The 22,249-nt window shown below is 37.2% G+C and overlaps 1 protein-coding gene across 1 annotated transcript in view; it reads left to right on the top strand.

Moving 5' to 3' along the window:
* Positions 1-22,249, top strand: part of TTC27 (tetratricopeptide repeat domain 27) — a 393,959-nt gene that overhangs the window by 137,880 nt on the left and 233,830 nt on the right. The window contains exon 9 of the mRNA XM_007938793.2: positions 8,827-8,893. Within this exon, the coding sequence (XP_007936984.1) occupies positions 8,827-8,893 (67 nt within the window). The remainder of the gene's footprint in view (positions 1-8,826; positions 8,894-22,249) is intronic.

The raw sequence follows: 22,249 nt of genomic DNA, 5'->3' as shown, positions 1-22,249 counted from the left end.
ACCATCTGCTTTACCAACCATTGTATTCCTTCTCCAGGGACTGACAACATGACCAAAGTAAATGAGATGAAGTCTGGCCATTTTCACTTCTAAAGAACATTCTGCCTGTACTTCTTTGAGGACAGATTGGTTCGTTTTTCTGGCAGTCCATTGTATTTTCAATATTCTTCACCAACACCACAATTCAAAGGCATCCACTTTTCTTTTGTCTTCCTTATTCATTGTCTGTCTTTCACATGCATGTGAGGTGATTGAAATAACCATGGCTTGGGTTAGGCGTACCTTAGGCTTAAAAGTGACATCTTTACTCCTGAACACTTTAAAGAGGTGTTTGCAGCAGATTTCCCAGTGCAATACGACATCTGATTTTTTTTTTTTAACCCAAATTTTATTGCAATTTGGGTGAAAGTTTACAGAGCAAATTCATCATCCATACAGCAGTTTATATACATTTTGTCTCATGATATTGACTGCAGTCTCCCACAGTGCAACAGTTCTCCTCCCACTTCTTCCCCACAGCCACCTCTTCCCAGTGTCCTTCCCCCTCCATGCACTCTTGCCCCCCCGAGTTGTCTCCCTCTGCATACACAGCCCTTCTGTTCTCCCATGATTGATCTCTCCAAGGAGTGTGTCTACCTAATGTAAATGTTCAGCTCATATGCCTGTCTTTTGTTTGGTTGGAGCCACAGGAGTGAGTTCATTTCCAGACCTGAAGGGCAGCTAGGGGCCATAGTCTCAGGGGCTCCACCAGGCTCTATTAGACCAGCAAACCTGCTACCTTTATTATTATTATTATTATTATGATTTTGAGTTCTACATTATTCTCCCACTCTATCCAGCATCTCCTACATAGATTCCCTCCTAGTGGTTGACAGTGGTAGGCAGCCACCATCTAGTTCTTCTAGTCTCGTAGTCATAAGAGGGTGAGGATCGCGTGGTGTACCACTTCCTTGGACTAATTGTTTCCATGCATCTTTGGTTTTCTTCAATCTTCTTTGCTCTGGATGAGGAGAAGACCCATCGTTGCATCTAGATGGCTGCTTGCAAGTGTTTAAGATCCCAGTCGCTACTTGCCAAAATGGGATGTAGAATGATGTTTTTGTGTAGTATGTTATGCCAATTGAGCTTGATGTCCCCTGTGACAATGGTCCTGAGCCCGCATGTCCAAGTACTTGCTCCCTCTGGGTACCTGGCTGTGGCCAGGAAGTGACTACAACCCTTGTCAGCTCTACTACATACCTGGAAATTCTTACAGAACATACATATATACACTTGTAGAATATGATCTGCCAATCCTATAGGTGGTCATGGGCACATTCCCCCTGCATAGACATACCTAATTGTTCAGCCTGTCCACCCATCTATCCACCCATGTATCAATGCTTGGCATCACTGACAATGCAGTACTGTATGTGCAAAAAGATTCATTTTTGTTGTCTGTACCTCCCATGTACCTCTCTATATCATCCTCTTTCTCAGTGCCACTATGTTGATTGGGCCCATTTGGTACATTGCTCTCCCCTTCACCCAAATCAATACTTGTCTCTACCTATCTAACAGTGTTGCCTCCCCTGCCCTCCCACTCCTGGTAACCAACAAAGAAAATTTCCTTCCATAGATAAACCTTTCCTTGACTTTTTACAATAGCGGACTAATACAATATCTGTCCTGAGATTGAGTTACTTCACTCAGCATTATGTCCTCTAAGTTCATCCATGTTATGTGGTGTTTTGCAGATTCTGCGTTATTCTTTATGGTTACGTAGTATTCCGTTGTGTGTATGTATTCCATTGTGTGTATGTATCATAGTTTGGTTATCCATTCTTCTGTTGGTGGGCACCTATGCTGTTTCCATCTTTTGGCTATTGTAAATAGTGCTGTGATGAACATGGATGTGCATATATCTGTTCTTGTCCGGCTCTCACTTCTTTAGGATATATACCTACTAATGGAATGGCTGGGTCAAATGGTATTTCTAACTTTTTAAAAAATTGCCATACTGCTTTCCACAGTGGTTGTATCATTTGACACTCCCACCTGCAGTGTATGAGAGTCCCGGTGTCTCCACATCCTTGCCAGCATTTGTTATTTTCTGTTTTGTTGAATTTTGCTACTAGTGCTGGTGCAAGATGGTATCTCATTATTATTTTGATTTGCATCTCTCTAATGGCTAGTGATCGTGAACATTTCTTCATGTGTTTGTTGACCACCTGAATATCCTCTTTGGTGAAGTGTCTATTCATGTTTTCTGCCCATTTTTAAATTGGATTACTTGCCTTTTTGTTGTTTAGGTGTTGGAGTTTTCTATAAATTTTAGAGATAAGACCCTTGTCAGATATGTCATTGCCAAATATTTTTTCTCTATCTGTAGGTTCTCTTTTGACTCTTTTGGAGAAGTCTTTGGAAGCACATAAAAATTTAATTTTTAGAAGGTCCCAATCATCTGGTTTCTCTTCTGCTGTTTGGCATTTTGAATTATGCTTGATAGTCTATTTATGCCATATGTTAAACTCACAGCCGTTGAGATGATTCAGCTCATAATGACCCCTCCTTGGGTTTCTGAGCGGATATCTCTACGGAAGTAGATTGCCCAGTCTTCCTTTGCCCCTATTTTTTCCTTGAGGAACTTTATTGTTTTAGGTTTCACATTTAAGTCTTTGATCCATCTGGAGTTAGTTTTTCTGTATGGTGTGAGATATGGATCTTATTTCATTTTTCTGCAAATAGATATCAAGTTTTGCCAGCACCATTTGTTAAACAGACAATCTTCCCCATTTAATGGACTTTGGCCATTTGTCAAAGATCAGCTGACCACTGACCAAAGGTTGATGGATCTATTTCTGGGTTCTCAATTCTATTTCATTGGTCTCTGTGTGTATCATTGTACCAATACTAGGCAATTTTGACTACCGTGGCTGTATAGTAGGTTTTGAGATCCGGGAGTGTGAGACCTACTGCTTTGTTCTTCTTCCATAGTGCTTTGCTTATCTGAGGTCTCTTTCCTTTCCATATAAAATTAGTGATTGGTTTTTCCATATCCTTAAAGAATGTTGATGGGATCTGGATTGGGATTGCATTGAATGTATAGATTGCTTTGGGTAGAATTGGCATTTTCACAATGTTCAATCTTCCTATCTATGAGCATGGGATGCTGCTCTTCCATTTATGAAGATCTCATATGGTTTCTTGAAGTAATCTTTTGTAGTTTTCTTTGTACAGGTCTTTTGTGTCCCTGGTAATATTTATTCCCAAGTATTTTATTTTTTTGGTAGCTATTGTAAATGGTATTGATTTTCTTATCTCCTTTTCAGCAGTCACTTTGCTGGTGTAGAGGAATCCAACTGATTTTTGTATGTTGATCCTACCACTATACTGAATGTCTCAGTTCCAGTAGTTTTTTTGCTGAGTCTTTTGGATTTTCTATGTATAGGATTATATCATCAGCAAATAGGGATAGTTTTGACTTCTTCCTTCCCAATTTGGATGCCTTTAATTTGCCTTTCTTGCCTTCTTGCCCTGGCTAGGACTTCCAATATGGTGTTGAGTAGAGGTGGTGATAGAGGCATTCCTTGTCTGGTTCCTCTTTGCAAGGGTATGGTTTCAGTCCCTTACATTGAGAATAATCTTGGCTGTTGGTTTTGCATAGATGCCCTTTATTGTGTTGAGGAATTTCCCTTCTATTCCTGTTTTGCTGAGAGTTTTTATCAGGAAAATTTGTTGGATTTTATCAAATGCCTTTTCTGAATCTTTTGATATGATCATGTGGTTCTTTTCCTTTGTTTTATTTATGTGGTAAATGACATTGATTATTTTTCTAATGTCAAATCATCTTTGCATACCTGGTATGAACCCCACTTTGTCATAATGAATTATTTTTTGATATGTTGTTGGAGTCTGTTGGGCTACTATTTGTTGGAGATTTTTGCATCTGTATTCATGAGGGATATTGTTCCGTAGTTTTCCTTTTTAGTGATGTCTTTTCCTGGTTTAGATATCAAGGTTATGCTTGCTTCATAAAATGAATTTGGGAGGATTCCATCCTTTTCTGTGTCCTGGTATAGTTTGAGTAGGATTGGTATCAGTTCTTCTCTGAATGTTTGGTAGAATTTTGTGGTGAAACCATATGGTTCATGGCTTTTTTTTTTGTTGTAATTTTGTTTTATGACCTCTTCAGTTTCTTATTTTATTATGTGTCTGTTCATCCATTCTATCTCAGTCTGTGTTAGTTTAGGTAAGTAGAGTGTTGCTAGATATCTGTCCATTTCTTCTAGATTTTCAATTTGTTAGGGTATGGTTCTTCATAGTATCTCTTTTTATATTTTATATTATTTTTATATATATCACATTATCTTTTTTTGTGTCGGTTTTGTTGTGATGTTGCCCAGTTTTTTTCTTATTTGTGTTATTTGTATTCTTTCCCTCTTTTCCTTTGTTAACTTTGCCAGTGGTTTGTCAATTTTAATAATCTTTTCAAAAAACCAGCTTCTAGCCTTGTTGAATTTTTCTATTTTCTTTCTATTTTCTATTTCATTGATTTCTGCTCGAATCTTTATTATTTCCTTTCTTCTGGTGACTGTAGGCTTTTCTTGCTGTTCTTTTTCTAATTTTTGGAGATGTTGGGTTAAGGTGTTGATTTTGGCTCTTCTTTTTTGATGTGTGCAGTTATTACTATAAATTGGCCTCTGATCACTGCTTTTGCTGTGTCCCAAAGATTTTGATATGTTGTGTTTTCATTCTCATTTGTTTCAAGGAATCTTTGAATTTCAATTTTGATTTCTTCTCTTACCCAGTCTTTCTCAAGGAGGATGTTGTTCAGTTTCCATGTGTTTACTCTTTTTCTGTTGATCTTCCTATTGTTGATTTCTAATTATATAGTTTTTTGATCTTAGAAGATGCTTTGCAATATTTCAATGATTTTAAAATTTATTGAAGGTTGCTTTATGGCTAACATATGGTCCATCATGTGTACTGGAAAAGAATGTATACTGTGCTGTTGTTGGGTGAAGTGCTCTGTAGATGTCTGTAAGGTAAAGTTGGATTATATTGTTTAGTTCTTTTGTGTCTGTTGAGTTTCTTTCCAGTTGTTCTGTCTTACATTGAAAGTTGTATGTTAAAATCTCCTAATATGACTGTGGAGTAATTTTTTTGTCTTTTCTATTCTGTTAAAGTCTGATTTATGTATTTTGGGGCTCTTTCATTGGGTATATAGATATTTATTATGGTTATATCTTCTGTCAGTTGATCCTTTAATAGGTATATAATGTCCTTCCGTTTCTCTTATGATGGTTTTTGTCTTAAAGTCAATTTTATCAGAAATTAATATTGCCATTCCTGTTCTTTTTTGGTCACCATTTTCTTGGTATATATTTTTCCCACCTTTGATTCTTAGTCTATTTTTGTCTTTGTCTCTGAGGTGTGTCTCTTGTAGACAGCATATTGATGGCTTATGTTTTCTTATCCATCATGCAACTCTTCTTCTGTTGAGTAGTGCATTTAATTCATTGACACTAAGTGTATTGACTAGTGTGAATTACATTCATTTCTGATTGATCCCTTTCCAAAGAAGTATTCAGGTATTTGTCTTCAATCTATTGAATTCTATCTTCCATTGATTCAATTCTACTCCTTTGCCCTTTCAATGTGTTATCTATTTATTAAAATTTAGTATTAATCTTGTGAATTTTTATCTGTAGATTTTACATCATATCCAATTTTTCATTTATTTTGCCATTATTTTCTTGTATTGTCTTCCAAAATTGTTTTAGGGTTCTGTCTGTGTTTTCCTTAATTTTGTCAATGTTTTCCTTGATCTGTTTCTCAATCCCTTGAAGATACCTAAATATAACTCTTTTGAATTCCTTATCAGGGAGTTCCAATGCTGCTGCTTCCTCAGGGATGCGTTCTAGGTCTCTGTCCTGCTCCTTTGTTTATGCTGCTTTATTTTGCTTCTTTGTGTGGACTGTGATGGTCTATTGTCTCCAAGACATTGTGACTTTGCTGTATTTATATTGAGTTGGTAATTGTATGTTGGGTTTCCCAAGGTTTTCATTTTCTTTCTTCTTCTTTTTTTTTTCCTGATGTATCTGAGTAAGCAAGGTACTGTGCTTCTGTATTTACTAGTTTGCAGCACTTATGCACTCACCACCTATCTCCTGGTTAGTGTTATAGATAATGAGAGTGACTGCACAGGTCTCTGTTAACTGTGAAGAGCAGTTAAGGTTGAGTCAGACTCTTATTGGTGGTCTTTTGTCATTCACCAGTTGGTGCAGAAGAAAGTGGTGCCTCTTACTGAGTAAGTGAAGCTGCAGGAGGTACGGGTATGATTGGGTCGTATGGCACGGTTGGTGTCTCCCACTCAGACAAAAACAACACTCGAAAAACCATCAAAAAAGTAAAAGGAAGAGGATTAAAAACACCGCACACAGGAACAATCACCAAAAACATGAATAATAAAGAAAATAAAAAAAGAGGAAAGGCAATAAATGAGAGAATATTTTAAAGAAAATTTTAAAAGCTAGAAGAAATATGAATAGAAAAATGGACCACAAAACCCATAATATCTGGGGAGGGAAGATTAAGAGAAAGAGGCAGAGTAGGACAATAGTGAAGAAAAACATGGGAAAAATAGAAAAACAAGGACTGGGGAGAACCACAAGAAAGAAAAAAATGGGAACCAGGAAAAGGGAAGAGAGAAAAAGCTGAAAACTAGAACCTGGGAAGGAAAGAGGAAAGAATAATAATAAAAAGGCTGAAAAAAGAAAAAAAATTATTTAAAAATAGACAAAAACAAACGAAAAAAAAAAAGTCTGGGTGGTGCAACACACCTAGGCTCCATCAGAGCACACAGACTGGAATGAAATTCCTACTGGCCCAGAAGGTGGGTTGGAGTGAGGGATAGCCACACCCCTATTCACTGAGAGAGTGTGGGATATAAGAGTTAGAAGGGGAATATTGCACCTCTCCGGTCCTCAGTGTTCGGAATTTCCTGGTGGTCCTCGGCAAGTGGAGCTTATTCTTAGGTCCTTGGATTCTGAGAGAATGCTGTCTCTTTAAATATCCAAAATGGTCAAATCACTTTTAAACACTCAAAACGTCTGTTCCCTTCAGACAGCCAGAAGTCCACAGCTCAGCCCGTCTCCCTCTTTTTTATTTTATTTTATTCACTAGCCACCAGTGCAGCCCTCTGTGCAGGCCCTGGCTAGCAGGGCCGATTTTTAGGTTAATTCTTAGGTCCTAACACCACTTGACATTATCCAAGCTGTTTGTGCCGTCAGAATCACTGACAGATGGCAGCTCTACATGTCTCCTATTTTGGTGTTTTCACGCAGGTTCTTCTGCTAGTTGGACTTTAGTCCACTTCTGTATCCTTCCTTTTAAAGCTCAGGGCTCCAGGATTGTCTTCTGTATCTGTGTTAATTGGTTACTCATTTTTCGGCTAACCACACACACCAGCCACTCCTTGGAAGGAAATTGGGCAGTCTGCTTCCATAGAGATGCTGCTTTGGAAACCCAAAGAGGGGTCGCTATGAGTCGAGATCGACTCGATGGCAGTGAGTTTGGTTTTCTTTGTTGAAGAGGGTCTGTGTAGTATGTCTGCCTATTCTGCCATCTTATCAGAACCCCAACATCTGATTTCTTGACTGCTGCTTCCTTTGGTGTTGATTGTGGAACCAAGTAATAATGAAATTTTTAACAGCTTCAATCTTTTCTCCATTTTTTGTGATTGGTCCCGTTGTGAGGATTTTTGTTTTCTTTATGTAGAGGTGTAATCTATACTGTAGACTATAGTCTTTGATCTTCATCAGTGCATGCTTTTTCAAGTCATCTTCACCTGTAAGCTTGGTTATCTGATCTTCTGTATATTACAGGTTGTTAATGAGTCTTCTTCCCATCCTAATGCTGTATTTTTCTTCCAGCTTCCCAGATTATTTGCTCAGCATACACATTGAATAAGATGGTGAAATGATATAACCCTGACATACACCCTTCCCAATTTGTTTTTATCTCTAAATAAATGGCTTAATTTTACTTCTATTTGAGCTTTATAAAAGTGGTATCTTACTCTCTGCAGTTTTCTGTAATTTGCTTTTTTTCCTTCTCAGTATTTTGTTGCTGTGATTCATTCATGTTGTTACATATAGTTGATATTTTCTTTGCAGTACAGCATTTCTTGGAATGAATATTCACAATATATTCAGTTTTTTTTTTTTTTTTTGGACATTTGGATTGGTTCTCCATTTTTACTGTCACATACAATATTACTGTGGATATTTGTGTATCTGATTCCTATTGCACACATTCAAGAATTCTCTAGCTACTATACTTAGGAGTGGAATTGCTGAGTCAAGGATATGTAAATGTTTACTTTACAAGATAATACCAAATTGTTTTTCAAAATGATTCTGCCAAATTAAACTTCTATCAGCAGGTTCTAATTCCTGTTGTCTTCTCTCTTGGCTATCTTAATATTTTTCTGTCTAGTAGGTATAGTAATATTTGTATTTGATACTGTATGTTTAATAAATAGGAGTTGATGACATATTGATTATTTTTATTTTCCTCGTGTGCAATAGTAAAGACTGGTTTCTTTCTTTTTTAAATACTTTTAATTTAAATTATGTTGACATTTAGTATATTTTCTTTGTCAGTGTTAATTTTTATGCTTAATTTTGGCAAAATCATTTTTACATTTGTATGGAATGCAGTAATATTAAAATGTGTACCTCCAAATAGATAAGATCTCTACTTTGATTTTTAAAATGTAGATTTCGTTAGATAAAACATGCATGTTGGAATTACATTACCTTTTTTTTTTTTAATTTAAAGCACAAATTTACAAAAGAATAATCCAGTTCATAAGTTAACTGAAGAGGAGCTGCTGGCATTTACATCAGTGAGTAATGTCTCCTTTTTTCCCTTGTGAATTATTTTGCCTCTGTTATATTTTTACCTCAGATTGTTCATGTTGAAACAGTGCCACAAAGGAAATTAAGGAAATAAAACCTCATCATTTTAGTTTCCACGTGGCACACATCTTGGTACTGAATTAAACAACCATTTTTCTTTGTATTTGCTTGAATTGGAGGGCAAACAAACAGAAAAAAAAAACCTACTGCCATTGAATCAATTCCAAGTCATAGTGACCCTGTAGGATAGAGCAGATCTCCTATATAATGTTTCCAAAGCTGTAAATCTTTATAAAACCATTCTGCCCCATCTTTCTCCCATAGAGCAGCTTCTGGTTTTGAACCACTGACCTTTTGATTAGCAGCCGAATGCTTTAAACACTGTGTCACTAGGCCCTATCCAATGAACTTGAGGGCAGTGATCAAATATTCCTTTTTAATTGTTTTTTCTCGGGGCCTAGTCCAATATCTAGGTGCTTCCTTAATGTTTGTTGAATGAATAATGAAATGACAGAGTAAGAGTTTGCATTTTCACTTAAAAGCCGCTATAGTATGCAACCTCATATGTTCAAAACTGAGGGTGTTGCCTACATGCGTGTGATTAGAAAGAAAACATCAGAGAACTAGGAGGGGAAGCAGGAAAGCATGGGTTATGAAATAGAAGCTAAGGATAGAGAGGGTGTCAGGAGCATGGAGGTGTTCATCGTCTTTCAGTGATGTAGAGCACTCAGGAGAAATGTGGACAATGGAGAAGCTGTTGGATATGACAGGAGTGCATTGCTTAGCTCTAGGACAATTTCACTGGAGTATCTGCATAGTGAATTAAGGAGGGAATGGGGATAAGAAAATAAATTTGATAAATAAGTAACATTGGAGAAGAAAGGCAGTGAAAAGGAAAAATAAGAGTAATAGATGGTTGAGTATGTAAGATAAAATGAGAGTTTTCAAGAAGGGAAATGTCACAGAGGAAGGAGTCAGTCAGTATCTTTAGCTTTATGGATAAAAAAAAGGTACACACTTTGTTTAATGAACACACTGCTTTAAGATGTATCACTTTTTAAAAGCATTTTTATTGTCATAGCTAAGAAGTTAGAATTCTGATGTTTTCTTCCTTTGTTATTTTACAGATAAGGCAATAGAAAATTCTGGGTTTTTTTTTTTTTAATGGAAAATGAAAGCTAATTTACTTTGTGTTGCAATATAAATTTTGAAAATTACTATATTCTGTGTACCCTCTTTGAACTGCCTAGATGTTAGTCTCTTGAGCTCTCTAAATGCCTGTTTTATCTTCCCATTTCAGTATTCTAGTTTATACGTGTTTTACGTAACTATGTGGAAATGTCCCTCTTTATTATATGACTTAAAAAAATTGACAAGTAAATTTGTTAGAAATTTTTAAACAAGCAAAGTAAAAGTAAACTTAAAAAGTGTATTATGTACCGTCTCATTTCACCTAATATCTTTTTGGTAATTACTGTCTATCAGGCATTTTGCCTGTCATTGGGAATACAGAAGTAAACAACATCTGTTTGCATTCTTGTGGAGGAAATACACAGAGAGAAGTCGTAGCAGTTTAATGTAAGTGCTAAGGGGAAATACAGAGCAAGATAAGGGAACAAGAGTGGGATGGGTGCAGCTGTTTTAGACAAGGTGGTTGGGGATGATCTCAATGGAAGGTGATATTCCAATACTGAACTGAAGGAAGTGAGGGCACAAGAGAAGGATATGGAGGGTCTGGGATGACTATTGGGATGATAAAGGATGACCTCGAGACTTGGATTTCTTATGATGACTGAGAGGAACAGTGATATAGGATATGATAGGAAATATTCCTGCTGGGAAGAATTGTTATTGTTGTCGTTATGTGCTGTGGAGTCAGATCCGACTGATAGCGACCCCTTCTTGGGTTTCTGGAGTGGTATCACTACGGAAGAAGATTGCCCAACCTTCCTTCTGAGGAGTGGCTGGTGGGTTTGAACCGCCAGCCTTCTGGTTAGCAGTCAAATGCCTTAGGAGGGAGGATATAAGTAGTAACATCATTTGTGGTTAATCTCATAAGCAGTGTATTGTGGCATATGTATTATCCACAATTACCCTGAAAAGATATTAAAATACTGTCTTTGCATTTAAACATTTAATTTGTTTTTCAATATTTCTTGTGGAAGGGAATATTTTTCTTTTATCTCTTTGCACCTTATTCTTACTCTAACTTACTTTTGGTACTCTATGGAGCTTCTTGTCATAGTGGTTAAAGTGCTTGGCTGCTAACCAGATAGTCGTCAGTTTGAACCCCCCAGCCACTTCATGGAAGAAAGATGTGTCAGTCTGCTTCCGTAAAGATTTACAGCCTTGGAAACCTTTTCGGGGCAGTTCTACTTTGTCCTAAGGGTTGCTATGAATGGGAGTTGATTTGGTAACATTGGGGTTTTTGAGTTCCTCTATACTCTGAGGTACTTCTGCAGCCATTAACTCTAGTAACTTTTGATAGTAATTAACTCATCACTCCTAGCTTGCAGGGAAGCTTAAAAATTCAAGTTTCATACCTCCCCCAAAGGCTTTTTGCTATATAATTTTCCTACTCTTTCTTTTCCTCCAGCTCTCTTCCAAATCAAAACTGATCTGTTTTGGGGGTATAGCTCATTATACTGATTCATTCATACTCGAAGGCCCAGCTCTTCTAAAGAGATGAGTTTGTTAATCCCAAGTAAATTATTATTTAATCGATAAGCAGAATGACTAAGAAACTTGTAAGGGAGGGAAGTTTTTAAGAGCTCCATACATGTCTCTCCTCCCTCCCCTTTTTAAATCCCAAAGACACATACAAATAAAATACACCAGAAAAACACTAATCAGCCCTTGTCAGCTCTTACCTTCCTTTCACCTATCAGTCCTTCCTCTTATTCTGTTATGGATGAGACTGATGCAGATAATAGGATGAATTAGTACTGATCCCTGGTTTCAGTGGAGATAGAAACTTTATATATATTCTGTGTAACTCTAAATGAGTATGTGTCTGAGGCAGGAAGGAACCACTTTTCAATATCACCCCACTTTTAAACTCTTATATAAGAGTTGTCTGCCCTTGCCTTTTGGCATAGATCATGTATTGGCTTATATTACAATTTTATATATATACAAAATATGTGTTATATATCATGTATAGAATACATATTATATATTATATAAAATTTGTATTATATAACATTTATAAAGGAAGCTCTAGTGGCATAGTACCTAAGTGCTTTGACTGCTAACCAGAGGGCTGGCAGTTAAACCCACCAGCTACTCCTTGGAAGGAAGATTGGACAATCAGTCTACTTCCATGTTGATACTTCCTTGGAAACCCAAGGAGGGGTTGCTATGAGTCAGATCTGACTTGACAGCAGTGAGTTTGTTTTTATAGTTTGGGAACATTTAAAAAATATATATATATATATGAAATTATGTATATAAGTAAAAACCAAACCAAAGCACTGCTGTTGTGTCAGTCTCGACTCACAGCAACAACACCTCCTTGGGTTTCTGAGGCGATATCTCTATGGAAGTAGATTGCTCAGTCTTCCTTTCAGGGAGTGGCTGGTGAGTTTGAACCAGTATCCTTCTGGTTAGCAGTCAAATGCCTTAGGCATCTTATCTTTATATATATGTGTATGTGTGTGTGTCTTCCTCACATCAACAATCAACATATCTTTATACACACACACATGTGTCTTGTCTTCCCCACAAGACTATAAACTCCCAGTTTTAGGGACTGGATTCTATTCTGTTCTGAGTCCTGTATAAAGCTATCAGAGTGCTTCAGTGCTTTATTCATAGTGTTGTTAAGTAAATGCATGCTGAGTAAAAGAATGAATGAAATACTACTAGAATGTGGAATATGACTTGTTTCTGTCCTACATCTTGGTGTTGCATTGTTCCACTTAGTTTCATAGTTTCCTCTTCTGTAAAATTGGGGAGCTAGTAATCTGTCCCTTCCCCAGCACTGAAGACTTGTTTTGAGGATCAAAGTGCAAATGTACATGAAGGTACTTCAGAATAGGGGAGGCCAATGCATCCAAACCTTCAGTGATGAGCTCTGGGCCATCTGGTTACTGGTTTGAAAGAGAATATGTCTGTTTTCCAGGCAGGGTACCACTTATTCAGAATTGACTGTAGATTTGGAAAAGAAGGGAACAGTGAAGAAAGAGACAGCTTACTCTTTCTTTCAGGGCATTTACTTGCCATCTCTGGCAACAGCTTGGTGGCCTGGAACTGGCATAGAGTGGTGGTGAACTATTAAGACTATGAGGTATCTTCCTCTGCAGATACACGAGAAGTCTTAGTAATCCTTCCAGAAGACTCTATGCACTTGGAGGGATAGGAACTATAGTGGGTATTCAGTAAATATTTATTGAATAAACAAATCAATGGCTTATTGGCCCTGAATTTTGTTCAGTTTTGATTAGCTGTCTTGAATTTTACTGAAACGATGATGAAATTTCTTTTTTTGGAGGCATTTTTTAAAATTGTTTTCATGTTGGTGTAGCATATTGAAAAATATTTCAATTCAGCAGTATCAGAAGCTTCTCCTAATAGGCATTACTTTACTGTTTTAATACTGTCATTATATAGTGCTGTTCCTGAGATATTATAGCTACAAGTTTCAGGAAACTGAGGGAATTGTAGTAAAAATTATGTATATTGTTTTAGGGAGCCATTTAGGTTGAATTGGCATGATAATTTAAAATAAGCTGTGTTTTCTAAGTTACTTCCTTTCAGATGAGCCAAGTTAGTGACATTCAGTAATGTTTTTAATTTCCTTTCATTGTTTAAAATGGGGGCAATATGTTTAATTCCTGCAAGTGTTTCAGTTTTTATTAGCAAAAGTTTTGCTTAAGTGTGAATTGATATTGGCAGTTTGCCTTCTCTGTCTGATTGAAACTCCACGATATCTGTAAGTGTAAAAAGAAGTGTAGCAGGCCGGAAGAGCAGGAGAAAGGGGTAAAACCCAGTCACTAGTGCTCACACGGCTCCCTTGTTACCCTCCCGAGAGGGACCGGGTCTCCGGGAGCAATGTAAGCACGGGCGTAGCACAGAGTAGCAGGCCGGAAGAGCAGGAGAAAGGGGTAAAACCCAGGGAACCAAAGAGAAGAGCAATCAGCCAAAGGGATTAGGTGAGGAGGGGAAACTCAGGGACGCCCAAAGAAGCAGGCCAGAGGAGCAGAAGAAAGGGGATTAAAAGACTGGAAGCCAGACAGAGGAACAGTCAGCCACTGGGACCCAGGTGGGGGGGATAAGAGGGGTCTCAAACAGCAGGACAAACTTGTCTCTCGGTTTGTCCTATTGTGGTGACATGCAGACGTGAGTTTTGAGGCTGAGCCTCTGGTGTTTAAAACCCAGCGAGATGCACCTGGTGCATAGGTAACGGCCCAGTTTATAGACTGAGACAGACTAGGAAGAAGGAAGAGGCCGTCCACTTCTGAAAGAATTGGCCAGGGAAAACCTTATGAATAGCAAAGAAACACTGTTTGGTACATTACCACTGAACCTTGCTCTTGAGCGGAGAATCGCTAAAGCAAATGGAAGAAATGAAAAGGTAAAAGAGCTGAACAGAAGATTTCAAAGAGCAGCTCGAGTAGACAAAGCCAATTACTAGAATGAAATGTGCAAAGACCTGGAGTCTGAAAACCAAAAAGGAAGAACACGCTCAGCATTTCTCAAACTGAAAGAACTGAAGAAAAAATTTAAGCCTCGAGTTGCAATATTGAGAGATTCTATGGGCAAAATATTGAATGATGCAAGAAACATCAAGAGAAGATAGCAGGAATACACAGTCACTGTACCAAAAAGAACTGATCGATCTTCATCCATTTCAGGAAGTGGCATAGGATCTAGAACCAATGGTAATGAAGGAAGAAGTCAAAGCGGCAATGAGAGAACTGGCGAAGAACAAGGCTCCGGGAATTGATGGCATACCGATTGAGATATTTCAACAAACAGATGCCCCATTGGAGGCACTCACTCAGTTATGCCAAGAGATTTGGAAGACAGCTACCTGGCCAACTGACTGGAAGAGATCCATATTTGTGCCCATTCCAAAGAAAGGTGATCCCACAGAATGTAGAAATTATAGAACAATATCATTAATATCACATGCAAGTAAGATCTTACTGAAGATAATTCAGAAACGTTTGCAGCAGTATATTGGCAGAGAACTTCCAGAGGTTCCAGCCGGATTCAGAAGAGGACGTGGAACAAGGGATATCATAGCTGTTGTTAGATGGATCTTGGCTCAAGGCAGGGAATACCAGAAAGATGTTTACTTGTGTTTTATTGACTCTGCGAAGGCATTTGATTGTGTGGATCATGACAAATTATGGATAACATTGAGAAGAATGGGAATTCCCGAGCACTTGATTGTACTCATGAGGAATCTGTACCTTGACCAGGAGGCTGTTGTTCGAACAGAACAAGGGGACACTACATGGTTTAAAATCAAGAAGGGAGTGTGTCAGGGTTGTATTCTGTCTCCACACTTATTCAATCTATATGCTGAGCAAATAATCCGAGAAGCTGGACTATATGAAGAAAAACGTGGTATCAGGATTGGAGGAAGGATCATTAACAACCTGAGATATGCAGACGATACAACTTTGCTTGCTAAAAGTGAGGATGACTTAAGGCACCTACTGATGAAGGTTGAAGAATACAGTCTCAGTATGGATTACATTTCAACATAAAGAAAACAAAAATCCTCACAACTGGACCAATGAGCAGCATCACAATAAATGGAGAGAAGATTGAGGTTGTCAAGGAATTCACGTTGCTTGGTTCTACAATCGATGCCAACGGAAGCAGCAGTCAGGACATTAGATGACGTGTAGCATTGGGAAAGTCAACTGCGAAGGAACTGTTTCAAGTGCTGAGGAGCAAGGATATCTCATTGAGGACTAAGGTGCACCTGACACAAGCCATGATATTTCCAATCGCCTGGTATGCATGTGAGAGCTGGACAATGAATAGGGAAGACCGAAGAAGAGTTGATGCTTTTGAGTTGTGGTGCTGGTGGAGAATGCTGAAAGTACCGTGGACTGCTAAAAGAACTAACAGATCTGTCCTGGAGGAAGTGCAGCCAGAATGCTCCTTGGAAGCAAAAATGGCCAGACTTCGTCTCACCTATTTTGGTCATGTTGTAAGAAGGGACCATTCCCTGGAGAAGGATGTCATGCTTGGTAGGGTGGAGGGTTGACGAAAGAGGGGGAGGCCTTCAACGAGATGGATTGATATGGTGGCTGCGATGATGGGATCGAGTATAGCAGGGATTGTGGCGCTGGCGCGGGATCGGGCTGTGTTTCGTTCTGCTGTGCATGGGGTCGCTATGAGTTGGAAACGACTTGACGGCACTTAACAACAACAACAACAAAAAAGAAAAGAGTGTTGAGAGTTATACATCATAGTGTATGTATTTTTTCTTTATGCTATTAACTTTAGGTCCCTGGGTGACACAATCCTTTGGCAGTCAGCTGCTAGCCTAAAGGTTGGTGGTATGAACCACCCAGTGGCTCTGCAGAAGAAAGACTTGGCAAACTGCTTCTGTAAAGATTACAGGCAAGAAAACCCTATGGAACAGTTTTGCTCTTTAAACCTGGGGTTCCCATGAGTTGGAATTAACTTGAGGGCAACTGATTTTGTTACGTTTTGTTTCTATTAACTTTAAAGGTATTTAACAAATACTTATGTATGCCTATAGCAAAGGAGCTCTGGTGGTGCAGTGTGTAAGGCATTTGACTGCTAACCAGAAGGCTGGCAGTTCAAACCCACCAGCTCCTCCTCGGAAGGAAGGTGGGGCATCTACTTCTGTAGTGATACTGCCTCGGAAACCCAAGGAGGGGTTGCTAAGAGTCGCATTTGACTTGATGGCAGTCAGTTTGGGTTTTTTTTTTCCCTTGGTTTAAATTTCTATCTCCACAGTTAACCATGGCTTAAGGTTAGTGCTTATTTGTGAGTTTCACTTTAGCCTTGTTGGAGTAACCGGTACTGGACTTGCCCTCCCATTGTAAACATCTACACAAGTAGACAAAATAAATGAAACAGCAATGTATAACAAAGATAATCAAACCACAATAAAACCCCAAACTCACCGCCTTTGAGTTGATTTTGACTCATAGTAACCCCCATTGGGTTTCCAAGCCTTCAAGTCTTTATGGAAGTAGATTGCCTCATTTTCCTCCCACGGTGCGGCCGGTGGGTTTGAACTATCAACCTTCTGGTTAGCAACCAAATGCTTTACCCACTATGCCACTAAACCAAATAGAAAAAACAAAAAACCACCAAACTCACTGTTGGCCAGTCAATTCCGAGGCTGTAAATCTTTACGGAAGTAGATTGCCTCATTTTCCTTCCATGGAGTGGCTGGGGGATTTGAACCACTGACCTTCTGGGTAGCAGCCACATACTTTATCCACTGTGCCACCAGAGCTCTTTAAAAAGATAGAACATGATTAAGTAGAACTTGTCATAGGAATGCAAATTTGGAATATTTATAAAACAATCAATGCAATTTACCTTATTAGTAAAGGAGAAAAACCAAATGATTATCTTAGTAGAAACAAACAAACCTGCAAAAAGAACATTTGTTAGCATTCAACATTCTTTCCTTATAAAAACTCTTGGTATACTAGAAATAAAAGAGAACTTCCTCAACCTGATAAAGGGTATTTATGAAAGATCTGCAGATAAAAATCACTGATGAAAAACAATCTTTTCCCCTAAAATGGGGACCAAGCAAGAATATCTGCTTTCTTTACTTCTATTCTCCATTGTACTGGGAATCCAACATAGTGCAATAATTTAAGAAGATATAAAATGTCTGCAGATTGGAATGTCTGCAGATTGGAAAAGAAGAAGTAAAATGATTAAACAAGATGATTGCATAAATATAAATCCCTAAAGGATCTACAAAACACTAGCACTAGTAAGGTCTCAAAATGCAAGGTCAACGTAACTTGCAATGCAACTATCAATGAATAGTTGGGAAAGAAAATTTTAAGTCATTTGTAATAATATTAAACACTCAAATATTTAGTGATAATTTAGTCAAAGTATAAGACTTATACACTGAAACTTATAATGCTAGAGGAATTAAAAAAGACCTACACAGAGAGAGTTACCATGTTTATAGAATAGAAAGCTCACTATCGTTGTATTGATACTTCTCCCAAAATTGATTTCTAAATTAATCCATTTGCAACCATAATCCTGGTAGACTTTTTGTTTGTTTTGGTAGAAATTGACAAGCTAATTTTAAAATTTATTTATTGAACTTCTGCTCAATAAAAATTATAAACTATGAACAAATACAAAATACAAAAAATAAAACTATACCAAAACAAATACTACCTGACCTGTACTGCAGAAATAACCAGAAGTAGGAATATTTTGGAATTCTGGAGATGATTTTTTGCTTAGAAGAAGGGAGTAACATTGGGTAATTGTCTTGTTTTTATTATTTCTACCCTGTGGCTAAATTTCAGTGTGTTACATTCGGGGCAGCTAAAACACTGATACCAATTCCACAGTCTTTCTAGCACAAAGAATTAGAGGGCACAGTTTGTGGTTACCATTGCTGCTGGAATGTGAGGCAAGCATCTCTTCAAAGAAATTCACAGATGAGGATTCTCAAATTCTATGCATAAACTTTGTTGTTTCTTTGAGTCATACGTGTGGAGGAAATGCCAAGCAGCTCCGCTAAGGATAAAAGAATTCAGCTGAGATTTGAGCAGTTGCTAAGAGACTGAATGTACAGTTTTAATCCAGCCAAATTGTGTGTGAAAGCAAAAAAGCCTGGCACATTGGGTCAATGTAACTAAATCCACTGTCTTCAAAATGTAACATTTATAATATGTAGTATATCATCCCAAACTGATCAATAAATGAAGAAGGAAATCAAACGTGAAACATTCACAAGAGAAAAGACAGTCAACGGAGACTGATTCTAAGATGACCTAGACGATAGCATCATTAGACAAGATTTTTTTAAAAGTTACTGTAACTATACTTTATGATGTAAAGGAAAATACACCTGTATAGTTGACAGAATAGGATTTTATAGTAGAGAAAGAAAAACTATAAAAAGGCAAATGAAAATTTTAGAACTGAGCATACAATAACTGAAATAAAAATTTCCCAGGGTGAGATTAAATACTGAATGGAGATAACTGAAGAGAGATTTAATGAATTTAAATAGGTCAGTATAAACTATGTAGTCTGAACAGAGAGAAAAAGTATAAATGATTAGAGTGCCAGAAGGTGAGAGCAAATAGGGCAGAAAAAAAATTTCTCAAAATGTATGAACGTCATAAATCTGTAGATTCAAGAAGCACAATGACCCCTAACTAAGATCAAATTAAGAAAAAATGCTGAAGCACATCATAGTCAACATGGAGAAAATCTTGATAGCAAACAGGGAAAAATTACATTTTAAATAAGGGGAACAATGATCTCTGTCTTGTCCAGTTTCTCATCAGAAACTATAAAGAGCATATGACTGTGGAATAACATCTTTTAAGTGCTGAAAGAAAATAAAAAAAATTAAGTCATAATTCTATATTTAGTGAAAATATCAGTCAAGAACTATGGCCAAATGAAGATATTTTTAAATAAATATAAACAGAGAATATATTGTCTGCAGACCTGCACTATAAAAATAGGAAAAGATGTTCACTGAACTAAAGTGAAGTGATTCCGTGTGGAAAATTGGATGTTCATATAGAAGCAGCATAAAAAATGATAAATGTCAGAATAAATGTAAAATAGCCTCATTTTCCTTTTAAAGTCTTTAAAATACATATGTCAGTTTAAAACAAATTATGAAATTTTATCTTGGCATTTCCCGAACTATGTAGAAAGCACATAGATGTGGATAAATGGATCTCTTTGGTCACAAGGTTTCTACATTTTATGGAAGGGCTACACTGTTAATTCTAAGTAGGTTATGTCCCTGGTGGACAGGTTTCAGTGGAGGTTCAAGACAAAGACAGACTGGGAAGAAGAACGAGACCATCTACCTCTGAAAAAACTGGCCACTGAAAACTTTCTGAATAACAGTGAAACACTATCAGATGTATTACTGGAAAACTTTAGAATAGCCATGAAACCTTGTCTGCTACAGCACTGAAAGTTGAGCCCCTCAGGTTGGAAAGCACTCAAAACACAATTGGGGAAGAGCTGCCTCCCCAAAGTAGAATTCAGCTTAATGATGTGGATGTGGTACAGCTTTCAGGACCTGCATTTACTGATAGAGCATGACTCAACATGGAAAAAAACAGCTGCAAGCATTCATTAATAATCTGAACAAGGAATGTATGAATTACAAATCTAGGAAAATTGGAAGTTGTCAAAAATGAAATGGAACGCATAAAAATAGATATCCTAGACATTAGTGAACTGAAATGGACTGGTATTGGACCTTTTGAATCAGATAATCATATGATCTGCTATGCTGGGAATGACAAATTGAAGAGGAATGGTGTTGCATTCATCCATCGTTAAAAGAACATCTCAAGATCTATCCTGAAGTACAATGCTGTCAGTGATAGGATACTATCCATATGCCTACAAAGAAGACGAGTTAATACTAGTGCTATTCAAATTTATGCACCAATTACTAAAGTCAGAGATGAAGACATTTTTACTAACTTCTACAGTCTGAAATTGACCAAACATTGAATCAGGATGTATTGATAATAATTGGTAATTGGAATGTGAAAGTTGGAAACAAAGAAGACTCATTGGTAGTTGGAAAATATGGCCTTGGTGATAGAAATAATTCCAGAGATTGTGTGACAGAATTTTGCAAGACCAATGACTTACTCATTGCAAATACCTTTTTTCAAAAACATAAACTGCAGCTATATATGTGGACTTCACTAGATGGAATGCACAGGATTCAGATCAACTACATTTGTGGAAGAGGTAATGGAGAAGCTCAATATCTTCAGTTAAAACAAGGCCAGGAGCTGACTGTGGAACAGACCATCAATTGCTCATATGCAAGTTCTGGTTGAAGCTGAAAAAAACTAAAATAAGATTTGACTTACTGAACACAAATGACCAAAGACAAGATGAGTTGTGGCATGCTATTAAGAACATCATACATGAGAAAGCAAACGGTCATTAAAAAGACAGGAAAGGCAGAAAAGACCAAACTGGGTATCAGAAGAGACTCTGAAAGTTGCTCTTAAATGTAGAGTACCTAAGCAAATGAAAGAAATGCTGAAATAAAATAACAGAAGGTTTCAAAGAGCAGTTCAAGAAGACAAAGTCAAGTATTATAATGAAATATGCAAAGACCTGGAGTTAAAAACCAAAACGGAAGAATGTGTTCAGCATTTCTCAAGATGAAAGAAGTGAAGAAAAACTCAAGCCACAAGTTGCCATAGTGATGGATTCTGTGGGCAAAATATTGAACGATTAAGAAACATCAAAAGGAGATGGAAGGGTTCCACAGAGTCACTGTAATCAGAAGTAATCGGGTGATATCCAACTATTTCAGGAGGTGACATACAATCAAGAACCAATAGTAGTGGAGGAAGAAGTTGAGGCTGCACTGAAGGAATTGGCAAAAAACAAGGCTCCAGGAATTGACCAAATACCCATTGAAATGTTTCAACAAATGGATGCGGTGCTGGAGGTGTTTCCTTGTCTGTGCTAAGAAATTTGGAAGACAGCTACCTGGCCAACTGACTGGAAGAGATCCATATTTGTGCCCATTCCAAAGAAAGGTGATTCAACAGAATGTGGAAATTATCGAACAATTTAATTAATGGCAGGGTGGTGTTTTATTCTCTTGTATGAGTTACAGCACCTAACAACAATAACAGGTTATGAAAAATTAAGGATGTATATTGTTTACCCTAGAGCAACTGCTTAAAAAAATGCAAAGGCATGTAACTAAAAATCCAATTATAAGTTAAAATGGAAGTGTAAAATTTATGAACATAATCTAGAAAGGAGACAGGAAAAGCAATACAATAGAACAAAAAATAAATGGCAAAATAGTATATCTAAATCCAACCATATCAATATTTACATTAAATAATAATGAGTAAATTCTTTAATTAAATGGCAAACATTGTCAGAAATGAAAAAAAGGACAAGACTCAACTGTATAGACAAATAGAGCTATTTTATAATGAAGATAAAAGACAATTTATCTGGAAGAGAAAACAGTCATAAATATGTATTGCTTAATAACAGCTATAAAATACATGGAATAAATATTGACAGTTAAAATGAGAAATAGTTACATAGTCATAGCTGGGGATTTTTATACCCTTTTCTCAGCAATTCTTTTTTTTTTTTTT

This window comes from Orycteropus afer, unplaced genomic scaffold, assembly GCF_000298275.1.
Source record: "Orycteropus afer afer isolate SDZICR_OR568_19922 unplaced genomic scaffold, OryAfe1.0 scaffold00054, whole genome shotgun sequence".
NCBI classification, from domain to species: domain Eukaryota; kingdom Metazoa; phylum Chordata; class Mammalia; order Tubulidentata; family Orycteropodidae; genus Orycteropus; species Orycteropus afer.
This window is presented reverse-complemented; position numbering and strand designations above follow the sequence as displayed.